We start from the raw sequence: 12,898 nt of genomic DNA on the forward strand, positions 1-12,898 counted from the left end.
TAAATCTATACTGGCAGGAAGCTAGAGACCCGCTGAATTCTTTCCCTATGGTTTTTACACAGTTCTATGACAGGACTTTTACCCAAATATGGATGTCTGGTACTGTATACATCATTGCGGTCGAAACGTCGCGTTAGCTTAAATAAATATTTTCAAATCCGTGTGCCCTGTCCTCCATCTCTCTTTGTATACCGTGGATTGGATGCAGCCTTTCGTTCATGGATGGGAGCACCGGTAACAGTATCATCTCTTATTATATCATATTACTTGGTGTGCAGCACTTATATTCTTTCGCATTGGTAATGTATATCCCAAATCAAAATAAGGTAGTAGCAGTACTCCTCTGCTATAACTCGGGATAATTCCACCCCCCTTTAATATTTTGAACCAACAAAATAACTGCTCCCGCTCAAATTAATTGGGGTGCAAATCTAATTAGATGGTGCTTAACCTCTTAAAAACATATGAATAGACAAAAAATGTTTTTTTTAAATAAATAAAAGGCGCTATTCAGCGCTTAAATATTTTTATTTATGTAGAAATAGCTAAAACCAGAAGACTCACATAATTACCACTTCCACAAACACACAGGCAGCGTTATCCTAAGTACCACGTTACCTACACATCACAGTGGTAATTGTACAATGGTAATAAACAATAGAAACTTTTGTTATGTTTATTACCAGTGTAATGAATGCCTGTGATGTGTACGTAACGCATAACTTCGGGTAATGCATACAGTATCTGTTTGTGGAAGCGATAATTATGCCAGTCTTCTGGTTTAGCTATTCATAAAGAATGTTTCATTTGATACTTATATCTATGTCATTGTTACTTTGGATGTGGGGAGTGCTGGATAGCTTCTTTTTTTGCAAGTCTATGTAAGATTTTGCCCATACCTTGTCTCCGCAGCCGGTGAGCCCAGCCAAACACTTTCACTCTCTGACCTCGATAAGCTTCTAACTCCCGAATCTTTACCTGCAGAGAGAAATACTCATTTACACAGAAGCATGTTTCACCATTAACTGGTGATCAAACCTGGGATAGTACTACTGCATTTATCCGATACCGACTGATAACACCTCCCTTACTTATAGAAATAATCCTGGATACAGATCCAATGTTTCTCCCTCCTAATAGAGGTAAATGAGAATTTTAATCCTAATAGAGGTATATTAGTATTTTATCTGGCAGTGTTAGGACCTGTGAACTGGGTCTGCCTTGTTGTGGCTCGCAGGCTTACAATGGTTTGGCCAAAGGGTTAAACTAAATGACCCTTTTTCAAGAGAATATATAAGTATTTTACTGTGTGTTTTTGTCATATTGGATGCATCATTGGGCTTCTCTGTCACTTGTTGTAAAAATAATTCTTACAGTATAAAATCCAGAATTATCCCAAACAGCTTTTCTACATTGCTCTCCTATAGCCTAACACAGGACACTTACAGAGGTCCCACGCGCTTCCCCAAAGCATTTAAATTAAATGCCAGGGGAGCGCACGAGGCCTCTGTAAGCCTCACTTACCTTATCTTTGGCGGCTTCTGGTGACGTCATATGATGTTGTGACGTCAGATGACGACGGACAAAAAGTAAGATAGGAGCAGGCAGTGTGGCGCGAGCAGCGGAGGAGACCCAAGGCGCTAGCTTGTGCACTAATAATTCGTTATAATGCCCCATAAGCTTGCACTGCTGAGCGACTTGTTGTTGGGGACTACAAAAAATGCAGTCAAAAGGCAAAAATGTATTGGTGACGTCACTCATAAAAAAGGTATGGTTTTGCCTAGGGTGTTTTTATTGTCCAAGTATGAAGCAGGGGGTCTTAGGAGCCGAACCTCATTAAATTCAGCTATCTGGCCCACCCCCCCCCCCCTGCTTCCCGAGATATTTACCTCCGTAAGTCATGCTGGTAGCAGCCCAGGCTGGGTGAGAATATGGAGGTTTAACTGTCCCACGGCACGGGAGCCAATAAGCTGCAATGACATCAGTCGCGGCTTCCTATTGGCCCTGGGTGACATGGGAGCTTTAAGTCCACGAGATCCAGGCATTACGTTAGGAGGCGAGTATCTCAGGAAGCAGGGGGTCCCCCGACCTGAAAGTGACGAGGTTCGACGCCGGGTACCCCCTGCTTCGTGCCTACTAAAACAAAAACAATTTGTTCAAATGCTCCTTTAAATAACAACTGCTGAGTTAGTTACAGCTGCTTTATTGCTTCAAACTCACCAAACCTCTCATCCCCTGTACCCAATGTCAACTTACCCGGCCTTATAGATTGTAAGCTCCTTGAGGGAGGGCCTCTCCTAACACATTGCAGGCCTATCCTACCACTTCTAACACAATGTTAATCCTGTCTGTAAATGTCACTTATGCCCATAATCATATCTGTCCATGAAACGTCTCCAAACTGAATGTATATGACCTTTGTTCATTTAACGCAACCGTTTATTATTATAACCGACTTCTCGTCTGTCTCTTATGTTACAAAAATAATTGTATTTAATTGTAGTTCTCAAACTGACTGGAAAGTATTGCGATGCCCCCTTAAGTGGAGGCATCCACTATTTTCTACTTAAAATAAATAAATGTAGAAATAGAAGCTCTCGCTCACATTTGGGCACAAAAACAACGTTGGAAATAGAAACATGGCAAATACCAGTATGCTGGATATATAGCTGCCTCCTTGTACCGAAATAACCCTTTTTCATGAGATTATTATTTTATTTTAGCCTAATTGGTAGGAGCGCGGGAATCGTTCTTTAAGTTTTCTATATGTTAAGGCCAATCTTTTTACCTGCCGCAAACTTCTATAGGGAGGAGCGTGGTATTATGTACAGTTCCTTGTACCGAATGCAAAGTGAAATAAATTACACGGACACAAGAGTTTGAAATCCCAGCGCCCGCGATACTTCGCGGGCTGAGAAATATATATCAAGTTTCTCTCAAAATATCTATGCAACAATGTTAAAATGAAGCAAGAAACGCCGATATCTAAAGGTGAACTTTTAGTGCTTTAAAATTTAAGAAAACTTTGCCACAATATAAACTACTGTGAAAAATGACATTTAAGTCTAAAGTGAATGCAATTCCTGTCCAGATAAGACAAAGCCACTGAATAATTAGTTACACTTACATGGATACTGGAAAGAAAATATACATTACTAGGGGGGAAAAAAAAGAAAAGAAACATTTATAATGTAAACTTATGAAGACCAATTGTACATATTTTGCTTACAGTTACGGGGGCAGGCAGGCTAGAGTCATTTTGAATGATGATTTTCTTGGCTTCCTCCAAATTCTTCTCACGCCTTAAGTTGTCTTCTGCCTATTTATTTCAAACAAATGAAATTGTTAATGCAAACCAGCAAGGGCCAAGTATCCATCTATTACTTTATCCCAACACGAGTACTTCGAACCTCTCTCTTGTCTTTCGCCTCGTTCTTCATCTGCTCTCGGTGCCAGAGTTTTTTGATGTTCTTCAGCTGAGACTTGGAGATAACGTCCCATCTCTAAAAAGAAGCATACGGAAGATTGATGCCAAGTGAGATCACACCCTCAAATAACAGATTGGCCAAAGTTTTACGATAAGCTTTGACACAAGTGACTACAACACCTGGACTAAGCTTTTATTTTGCATAGTTTGTAAAAAGAAAAAAAAGATAGTTCACCAAAATCAAAAGACCAGGGAAGGAGACAGCACTATAGGTAGAGGGAAAAAAAGGGTATTTAATCCATATCCACAGGTATCCAATGTTTCACAGCCGTCTCTAGGGCCCCTTCAGGTGAAGTATCCTTTTTATATACTATTTATGTACGTGCACTTACCAACTGTGGGCTATTTTTTTGTATACTAGCTGTACCTGGCGTAACATACGCCGATCTAGCAGATGTTAAAGGTTATTAAACATTACTCTGTTTACACCCCCGCTGTAATACCTTGCTGTCTCTCGTCCCCTCTTCCCCACCATGCCCTGCTCCTTTTTGTACTCCCTGCGTCTGCTCCTCTCTGTGCACACTACACTCCCTCCTACTCAAATCATCTGTCTCCTCTCCTTGCTGTCTCTCGGTTTCCTTCTCATCCCCCACTCTTTGCTCTACCTCCTGCCCGATGTGTACACTGCTCTCCATTCCCTCTTCCTCTCCCTGCTGTTTCGGTCGCCATTCCCCACCTTGTTTAGCAACCTTGTAATAGTTGAACGTTTGTACTGAAATGTGTATTGTGGTGTGCTTTCTCTTCCTTTTTTCTATAGGTTACAGTTTGTGATACTATGTAATGACAGAACAATACGACCGACAGACAGCGGTGTTATTGAACCACACCAGTTTATCATAACACTTAGGCTACGCTTATAGTGCAAGCTACGGCGAAGCGACCGTGTGACGTCAGCCGTTACCATAGCGATTCCTGCACATGGTGCAAGAGATGAGAGGGCGACAGGGAGGTGAGGCGGAGGCGTGGCCGTGAGCGATTCGCCCTCATTGGCTGAACCGCTCACGTCACTCGGCGATCGCCCAAAAAGTCAATCCTTTGACAACCGGCGATCTCGACAGCCATCGTGCCCACTATGGGCACCCGCGACGGACTGCATGTACTTGCTACGTGCAAACACTAGTACGCCAATGCATATGTGCATAGTCCGCACGCTAGCGTGTGCCCATGCGCTACAGGGAAAGCTGCGCTTCGCAAAACAAACAAGTTTGTATTTGAAGCACGACGCCAGGAGGAAGCGCGGAAGCTTGTGCTTTCTACTATGGACGCGGCCTAATTCTTATGAATGTATAAACATACGGTCTTGTTACGTGTACATTTTCACTAAACAAGACCGTTGATTAATTTTCAACTTTTCAATGAGAACAGTTGACCTTTTGTTACAGGAACAGCTCCTTGCATGTGTCCCAGGGAGACCTCCTTGCATGTGTTACTGGGCTGCCTTAGTAGCATTGCATGTTTCAAACGACTCTGAACACAATTTAAAGCAGCAATGCTATATTTCCCAACCCCCCTTTTTTTATTATTATTATATGTAAAGCATGTGAGAATGTATCATTCTATATTCTTACCTAAGCTGCCAATCACTTGTGCTCCTGTTATAAATCTGTAACAATTCTAATTGTGTGCCTAACAAAATGTCCGCCTTCTAACTTTGTGCTGCAGCCTGATATGCTGCAACCGATATGCAACATTATATTACCAAGTATAACACATTGTTACAGCTTTCAGAACAATAGACAATCTTCTGTTTGCAATAGGGGGAGTGAGGGAAAGAAGGCGGATAGGCCCTGCTCAGCTGGTGACTAGTGGGAGAGAGACTAGGGGTGGTGCTATCTGGGATAGAAGGATATACAGAAATAGGAAAACAGAAATCCCTTCTGATGCACTCACTATAAACCAAAAATAATAAAATTTTAATAAATATTCAGAAAACAGAAAAAATACATGCTAATTAAAACCTAAGGTATAGCGCATGTTAACAAACACTGGTGAGCAAATTCTCACTGGGTACTGAAAAAACCCTGTTGATCAATATATAACACTCAGATATCCATAAAGGACATCAGGATATCAATAAGTGATAGTGGTGGCAGAGGTAAGTATGTTCAAACGTACAGCTCAAGTACATATAATGGGGTCAACCCCTGGTGAATCTATAGGGTCTGATGGTGTAACCGTGGGTAAAAGGATCCAGTTTCACTGCATATGTATAGAGAAATGCAGGGTCTGGGTCCTGCTAATTCTCAGTATGTACCTCATATTCACTGGTTAGCAGACACACAGCTCTGAATTTGCTGTGATTATGGCAGTGGATATGCTGTTATGTAATGAAGCAGACAAAAGCTTAACACAGGGTCATTACCTTGTTAGGACTATGACTTAGGATAAAGACATGTTGCTTCCAGCTCAGCGTTTCATAGGAGATTGATATGTCATATATAGAAACGCTGGGTATCCAGCATCCACAGACACCAATATAGGACCCTAAATTGAGCTGAACAGGCTTCTAGTGCTAGCTAGTGGGATCCTAATTCGGCCCACATCTTTAACTAGCAGCTGACAAAGTACACCATACTACGATTGGAACTGGCCAGGCTACTGCTAGCCCGGTCGCGCTAATGACGTCACCTGCGCGACCGGGCTAGCAGTAGCCTGGCCAGTTTCCAATCGTAGTATGGTGTACTTTGTCAGCTGCTAGTTAAAGATGTGGATATCCTGATGTCCTTTATGGATATCTGAGTGTTATATATTGGTCAACAGGGTTTTTTTCAGTACCCAGTGAGAATTTACTCACCAGTGTTTGTTAACATGCGCTATACCTTAGGTTTTAATTAGCATGTATTTTGTCTGTTTTCTGAATATTTATTAAAATATAATTATTTTTGGTTTATAGTGAGTGCATCAGAAGGAATTTCTGTTTCCCTATTTCTGTATATCCCCAATCTTCTGTTTGGAACAGAGCAACAGGTCTGTTTGATACTTTGTTGCCAAAGGGCAGAGTTTAAAAAGCTGTGTGTGAGCCTGTTTCAAAAGAGGAAGTGGATATGAGGTCCTAAATGGTTGTTGCAGCCACCAAAGAATGATCAGTACATAAAAATAAAAAATACAAAAAATCCTTAAAAAGGGCAGTAGGCGGTCAAAAAAAAACAAAAAAAAAATGCAGACAGTATTATCCAATACTACAGAACAGATTTATTATAAACATAGGATTTTTCACGGTTTGCTGCTTTAACTTATGTATCACAAATATGTACGGTAGTTCTCCTGCACCCGACCCCAGAATTTTGCAAACTCCGTTAGCAGCCAGCCCAGGTTACAGAGGAAAGATATTATACCAAGTGATGCGCATATCCACCCAGCTTGGAGCAGCAATACTGGCTGCTTGTTTTTTTTTATCCCGCGGGAGCTGAACCTCGTTTCCGAGACTCTGGCCAGTGTGTCTGCTCCTCCAGCGGAAACAAAATGGCCGATCAACTGCTGGCGGTCCTACCACCTGGAGAACATTGTGGCTTCCTTTTGGAAGGCCGTTTAAATCTCCGTGAGCACGCAAGAAGTAATACCGGTGACTTCACCAGTAAGTATCCCGTGGAATTGGGGACCCTAGAGCTGAAAATAAACGCGGTTGAGCTACGGGTACCCCCGGCTCCAAAGCAATTAATAAATAAATAAAATAAATGGAATTTTAGGCGGGATTGCTGCTTTAACCCTTTGGGTGCCCCACACCACTACGTCATGTGGTCTAGCACTTCGGAGGCCCCACAACGTAACAGCTACGTCCTAATCTACTTGCATGTGTTTGTAGGGGAGATCGCGTTCTGCGCTCCTGAGGAGAGCAGCATGCGCTTTTACAGGAAGAGAAATGGAAGCAGGGTGGTGGTCACGTGATCGCCAGCGGCACAAAGGGTTAAAAACATAAGCACGCTCCAGGTGACTGCATTCATTGAGGGGTTGAGTTTCTGAAGCACGGTCAGGCGAGCAGTGGGGTGCAATTTGAAATTAGAAGGGCAATTAATGTAACGACCATGTAAAATTGCAAAAAGGAACGACACCGGGGACATTCTTCTGGTGCATAAAAGCAGTTTCCCATTGAGTGGTACAACCAGAAATGCTGCTTCTCCCCGAGACGTGTGCTCTGTAACGCTCTACTGTACGCCAGCTTTCTGCAGACACATTAGTAAAGCAGATTTTCCCTACACGTTTTATAGGGAGAAACAGTGCTCCAGCTAGCTGTGCATATTGTAACTCTGCTTTATGAAACATTCACCTAAACAGAACTAGTATGTATACTGCGACAGGACAGTTTGCACCTTTGTCGTTTGTTTTCTTTAGTACTTTTCCATTTACAGAATTATTGCAGCGTAGCAGCCTTTAATGTAAATTGTGTTTCCACTGAAGTCACATTTGTCCCCGATTCAGTGTTTCTTCGTTACTCCAGCTGAGACCATACAGATGGCTTCTGGACCACGTTACAAGAGGGGTGTAAACAGAGCGTCCTAATGGAAGTTGGGTTAACCCCATCGCTGACAGGGGACTGAAAAGCTTCGCCATTTGCTGCAGGACTAAGGGAAAGGTATGAACTCAAAGAGCCAGATTAACAATGCTCTGTTAATTGACACCACCACCTTAACGCAGAGAGGGGCAACTCCAATCCTCAAGGGCCACCAATAGGGCAGGTTTTCAGGATATCCCTGCTTCAGCACAGGTGGATCAGTTTACTCTGGGACTTAAAGTTACATTGCTTTTACAGGGTACGCAGCGTGCAATAATAACGCAATGTTAAGCCTATGTAACAAGAAACAATGGCCGTTGTTTCTGCACATAATTAACATAAAATATGCCTTAAGCTCAAAGAAAGTAGTGTCCGCTGCGGTTTTAGGTAACGTCCCGTTACGAGCCCTTATTAAACCGAGACTTGCAGATCTAGCCCTAAACGTTGCCGGATCCTGGATTGCAGATTTAAGAGTTTGTTGGGAATACCCCCCGCCATTTTACATGCAAAGGTGGTCCTAGTGACAGGGCAACGCAATAGTGCCAAGTAAGAACAGCCACACAAGACCAAATAACAGGAACATATTTACCAAGCAGCGTGAAGCTTAATGCACCTTAAAGCTTGGCACCCCTTACTAAAGCATGTCATGATCAAGGTGTAAGTTAACACTGAAACATTTACTATTTAATAAAAAGGACTTTCTTTTTCCTAAAGATTGGTGCGTCATTCCCTTTTTTCCTCCATTTTTGAAATCCCCTCTTGTTTTTGCAGTGAAAGATAAACTAAGATTTTCCCTAAAAACCCATATTCTTTATAGGCTACGGTGATGGTGACGCAAAAACTCTAATGTCAATCAGAGTATAAAAGATTAATAAAGCGGATAAAACAAAACACGATTATCTGCATAGACATATATACTTCTGAAATTACTACTTGACATACAACCTCGTTTTCCTTCTGCGAGTCCACGTAGAAGGTGGGGAATGGTTCTTTTCCTGCAGTCAACATGGCCTTAAACAAGAGGAAGACAAAATATCAAGATCTGTGCTTAAAAAGAGTTATGCTGCCAAAAACAAAAACGTACAAGCTCTTTCCTTCGTGGAGAGGCCCACGGAGCGATGCCAACACTCCCCCAGCGATCCAATGATTAAATGGCAGGTTCACATCCTGGTGTGGCCCTACACTGCTACATAGCAAGGCACAGGGGAAGGAACATTCCTGTGACATTGCAGAAACAACTTTCAGTCGGCGTCCTCCTGGAGTTTAGATTGCAGCTTCCGTAGGTCGCTGCGTATGACCGCAACAAGTTTCATGTCAGAGCGACACTTCATCCCCCCGATGAAGTGTCGCTCTGACACGAAACGCGTTGCAGTAAGCTCATACGCAGCGATGTGACGCCTGTGATGACGGACCTACGGAAGCTGCAATCTAAACTCCAGAAGGACGCCGACTGAAAGTTGTTTCTGGCCCTTTATTATTACCTCTTCAGCTGAACTTTGCCCTTTAATATCTGGGACTTGGAGATTGCGGGGTCTCTGGTATTTGGAGCCGGGGTCTCTGGTATTCGGAGACCGACCCTCTGTGAATAATCGGATCACTGTGATCCACTTCTTTTTATGCAAGTGTATTTTGTTCCATTTTTACATATAAATTGTATTATGTCATACTAATTTAGTCTTTGTTGTTTCTCTTTTGTGCACCTTGTTTGTTTTTTGTGTAGATATGTCTATATGGGACAGGTCTATACGGGTAATTACACTAAATGTTGAGAGCACGCTGGAACACCGTGACCCCCAGCCCCTTCCCCCTGTCACACACCCGCATTGCAGTATACAGAGCAGCTGGTTTACCCTGGGCAGGACAGATACAGTGTTCTCTCTCAATAACCGTTTCATACCCAATAAGCGTGTGCCCTCTGCTTTCTCCATGTATTTGCATTGCAGGATCCGCCTGCGTAAATTATCATTTTATCAGCAGAGACACTATATAGATCATTCAAATAAATCATGGGCAAAGGTTTTTTTGCTGCAAGACTGATAGAGATCAGTACTTGCCAGGGATGGGGATAAGATGACTGTCTCTGTTCATCATACATTATTTCCTTCTGTTGCTATCCCTACCCCCTCCAACACTGCTACAGGTGTAGTATGATCTATTTGGGTGGAATGAGGTCCCCATGAACACCCACTGGGACAAATGTAGAGAAACAGGTTTTCCTCTTCACCCAAACAGGTGAATTAATTCTTACTGTACATTCTCTTCCTCACAATTTTGATCCTAACAAATTGCACTAAAGTCCTGAGCCCATTCAAGGCGCCGTCACTCACCGATTACATTGCAAAACAAAAGTTTCATTTGTTTGATTCTTCAGGGTAAGCATTAGTGCTATTGCACTGTGCAGACAACTTCTTGTCATTCTCTAGGCTTCCAACTACTGTTAAACATCCACTGTTCTATATGTGAACTTATTTTAATATTTCTAAAAAATTAATCAAAACTCTTAAATGCAAAAGTATTACTAAAACAAATGCCTTTGTGCAGCAGACATTTCAAGAAAATGTCAGACACTATAACTGTGATCTGACACGAATAACACGTGCACATGTTATTAGTGTGTACTGAAGAATGCATTTTTTGGCACTTGCTTGGTAAGTACCTTAAGAACGGTTTTAAATGGCTTCTCTTTAGTTCCATCACCACAGGCATCATCTCCCTCTCTTTCAGAAACATACAGCTCTCCTGTGGGACAACAGAACGTAGCAAGGTGTTATCACTGAGAAATACAAACGCAAACGAACACAGTATGACCAGGACAGCACTAGAAAGGATGCAGTATCAGTGTAATATATTAAATATGGCGAGATGTGTGTTACCTCGCTCAAACCCCCAAGAAAATGTATAAGGTCGCGTGCTGCCAGGGAGTGAGTAGAATATATATCGAATGAAGTGTACAGAGTACACTTCATTCGATATGATATATTAAATAGTACAAAAATGCAAATACTGTTACAGAAAACATAGCGTACTCTCTTTGACATACTAAATAAATCTAATCATCGGATTCATCACAGAAGCAATTTAATCCCATGGCCGAAGGTGCCCAGAGTAAAACGCATAGTGCCTCAGCTTTCTCTAAACGCAGAGATTTAATACAGAATTACAATGTTTAAACTGTTTCAAAACTCGATATGCGGGAAACTGTCTGAAATGTATAAGCGTGGGACAGCACCAAGTAAAAAAAAGAGACAGTGATACCCGTGATATAAAGCACTAAACGAAAAATGTGAGGTGGATTAAATATAAAATGAAAGTGAAAATAAAAACAAAAATACTCCTCCACTCAACCCTTTGAACAGAAAAACTGTCTCAGAAGTTTCTTCAGGTACGTAGATTCTTCCAAAGAAAGGGGAGCGAGGGACAGCACCGTGGGGAAAGAAGACAGAGAGAACACAAATTGCAATACGACACCAAGTGAAAAAGCAATGTTGCAGTGTGACCTCCGATAGTTCTACTCACGTGAGTGATTTTAAATGCACATTTCACAATCCGTGGCAGAGATGTTGTCATGTGGGTTGGTGATCTCGGAAATGGAATAATGGTGCAGGTAGTATAAAAAAAAAGTACTCAACTTTTAATCAAAATAAAAGCCACCCTCCAGATTGAACGCTAACAGGAAGGTCATTCTTTAAGGCATAAACCAGATTGCAGCTTCGGCCGGAGACACGACGACACCCGACGAAGCTGCAACCAGCGAAACACGTAGAGTAGCTGACTGTGTGAGCCGAGGGAGGATCCAGAGAAGTGCGGTCTGTGTTTCCGGGAGGTCGTAACTTGAAGTGACATCAGACGACTTCCAATTCGAACAGACCTCAGCGTTGCGGAAGCGGCGAGATCGCGACTCACCATACCTCCTGGAGTTACTGGTTTTATGCCTTAAAGTATTACCTTCCTGTCAGCGTTCAATCTGGAGGGCGGGTTTTATTTAGATATAAAGTTGATTACTTTTTTTTTATAAACTACCAGCACCATTATTCCGTTTCCACTTTTCCGAGATCACCAACCCACATGACAACATCTCTGCCACCGATTGTGAAATGTGCATTTAAAATCATTCACGTGAGTAGAACTATTGGAAGTCACACAGCAGCATTGCTGGTTTTTACTTTGCAAAACTACACTATTTGTGTTCTCTCCGTGTCTCCTTTCCCCCCCTCCCCTTTCTTTGGAAGGATCTACGTACCTGAAGAAACTTCTGAGACACTTTCTATTCGCAGGGTCGAGTGGAGGAGTATTTTTTTTGTCCATTTTATATTTAATCCACCTCGCATTTTTCTTTTTGTGGTTTGTATCAGTGGTATTTATGCACATGTTTATTAAGATTTGTAGTTTCACAGTGATGAGTCTCCTTTACATTGCCTTTGTCTTCATGCTGCATATCTGGTGCAAATATCCCTGATCATAGAGCAATCTACTCTATTCTCTGAATTTGAACATGTTCATATCGGACCAAACTATTTGGACATTTATATATTTTATAAAAATGGCAGTATTGTCTCACTCGCTTATTGTGTGTAGGCGCACCACCCTAGGAGTTTTTGGGGGCTATGAAATGTATTTGCAACATTTTCGTAACATTTTAGTTGTTTTTAATGCAACATAGCCCGATTTCTTTGGCGGTGCGCTGGCCCAGTGCCATCGACTAGGGAAACGGCATTTCACCTGTCACCAGGATGTCGCTGACGGGCTAAAGGTGAAAAAAACTTGTACAGCAATGTTTAAAATACATGTGGAGAAATGAAAGCCACGTACATTCCATTGAATAAAAAAAAAGTAATATTTTCACTTTCGTTATTAAAACTGAGCTGGTCACATTTAGCAAGTCCTCCATTTGATGTAGGATTTAAAAACAAAAAAAATGGCAG

General features: G+C 42.0%; 1 protein-coding gene across 2 annotated transcripts in view; it reads right to left on the reverse strand.

Annotated features, from left to right (window-relative positions):
• The window catches only part of NARS1 (asparaginyl-tRNA synthetase 1), a 58,718-nt gene that overhangs the window by 17,416 nt on the left and 28,404 nt on the right, over positions 1-12,898 (reverse strand). For both annotated transcript variants that reach the window (XM_075587050.1, XM_075587058.1), the window contains 5 exons: positions 10,633-10,715; positions 8,922-8,987; positions 3,411-3,503; positions 3,230-3,319; positions 900-978 (listed from right to left, as the gene is read on the reverse strand). In XM_075587050.1, coding sequence (XP_075443165.1) covers positions 900-978; positions 3,230-3,319; positions 3,411-3,503; positions 8,922-8,987; positions 10,633-10,715 — 411 coding nt within the window. The remainder of the gene's footprint in view (positions 1-899; positions 979-3,229; positions 3,320-3,410; positions 3,504-8,921; positions 8,988-10,632; positions 10,716-12,898) is intronic.

The sequence above is a fragment of the Ascaphus truei genome, chromosome 1 (assembly GCF_040206685.1).
Source record: "Ascaphus truei isolate aAscTru1 chromosome 1, aAscTru1.hap1, whole genome shotgun sequence".
NCBI classification, from domain to species: Eukaryota; Metazoa; Chordata; class Amphibia; order Anura; family Ascaphidae; genus Ascaphus; species Ascaphus truei.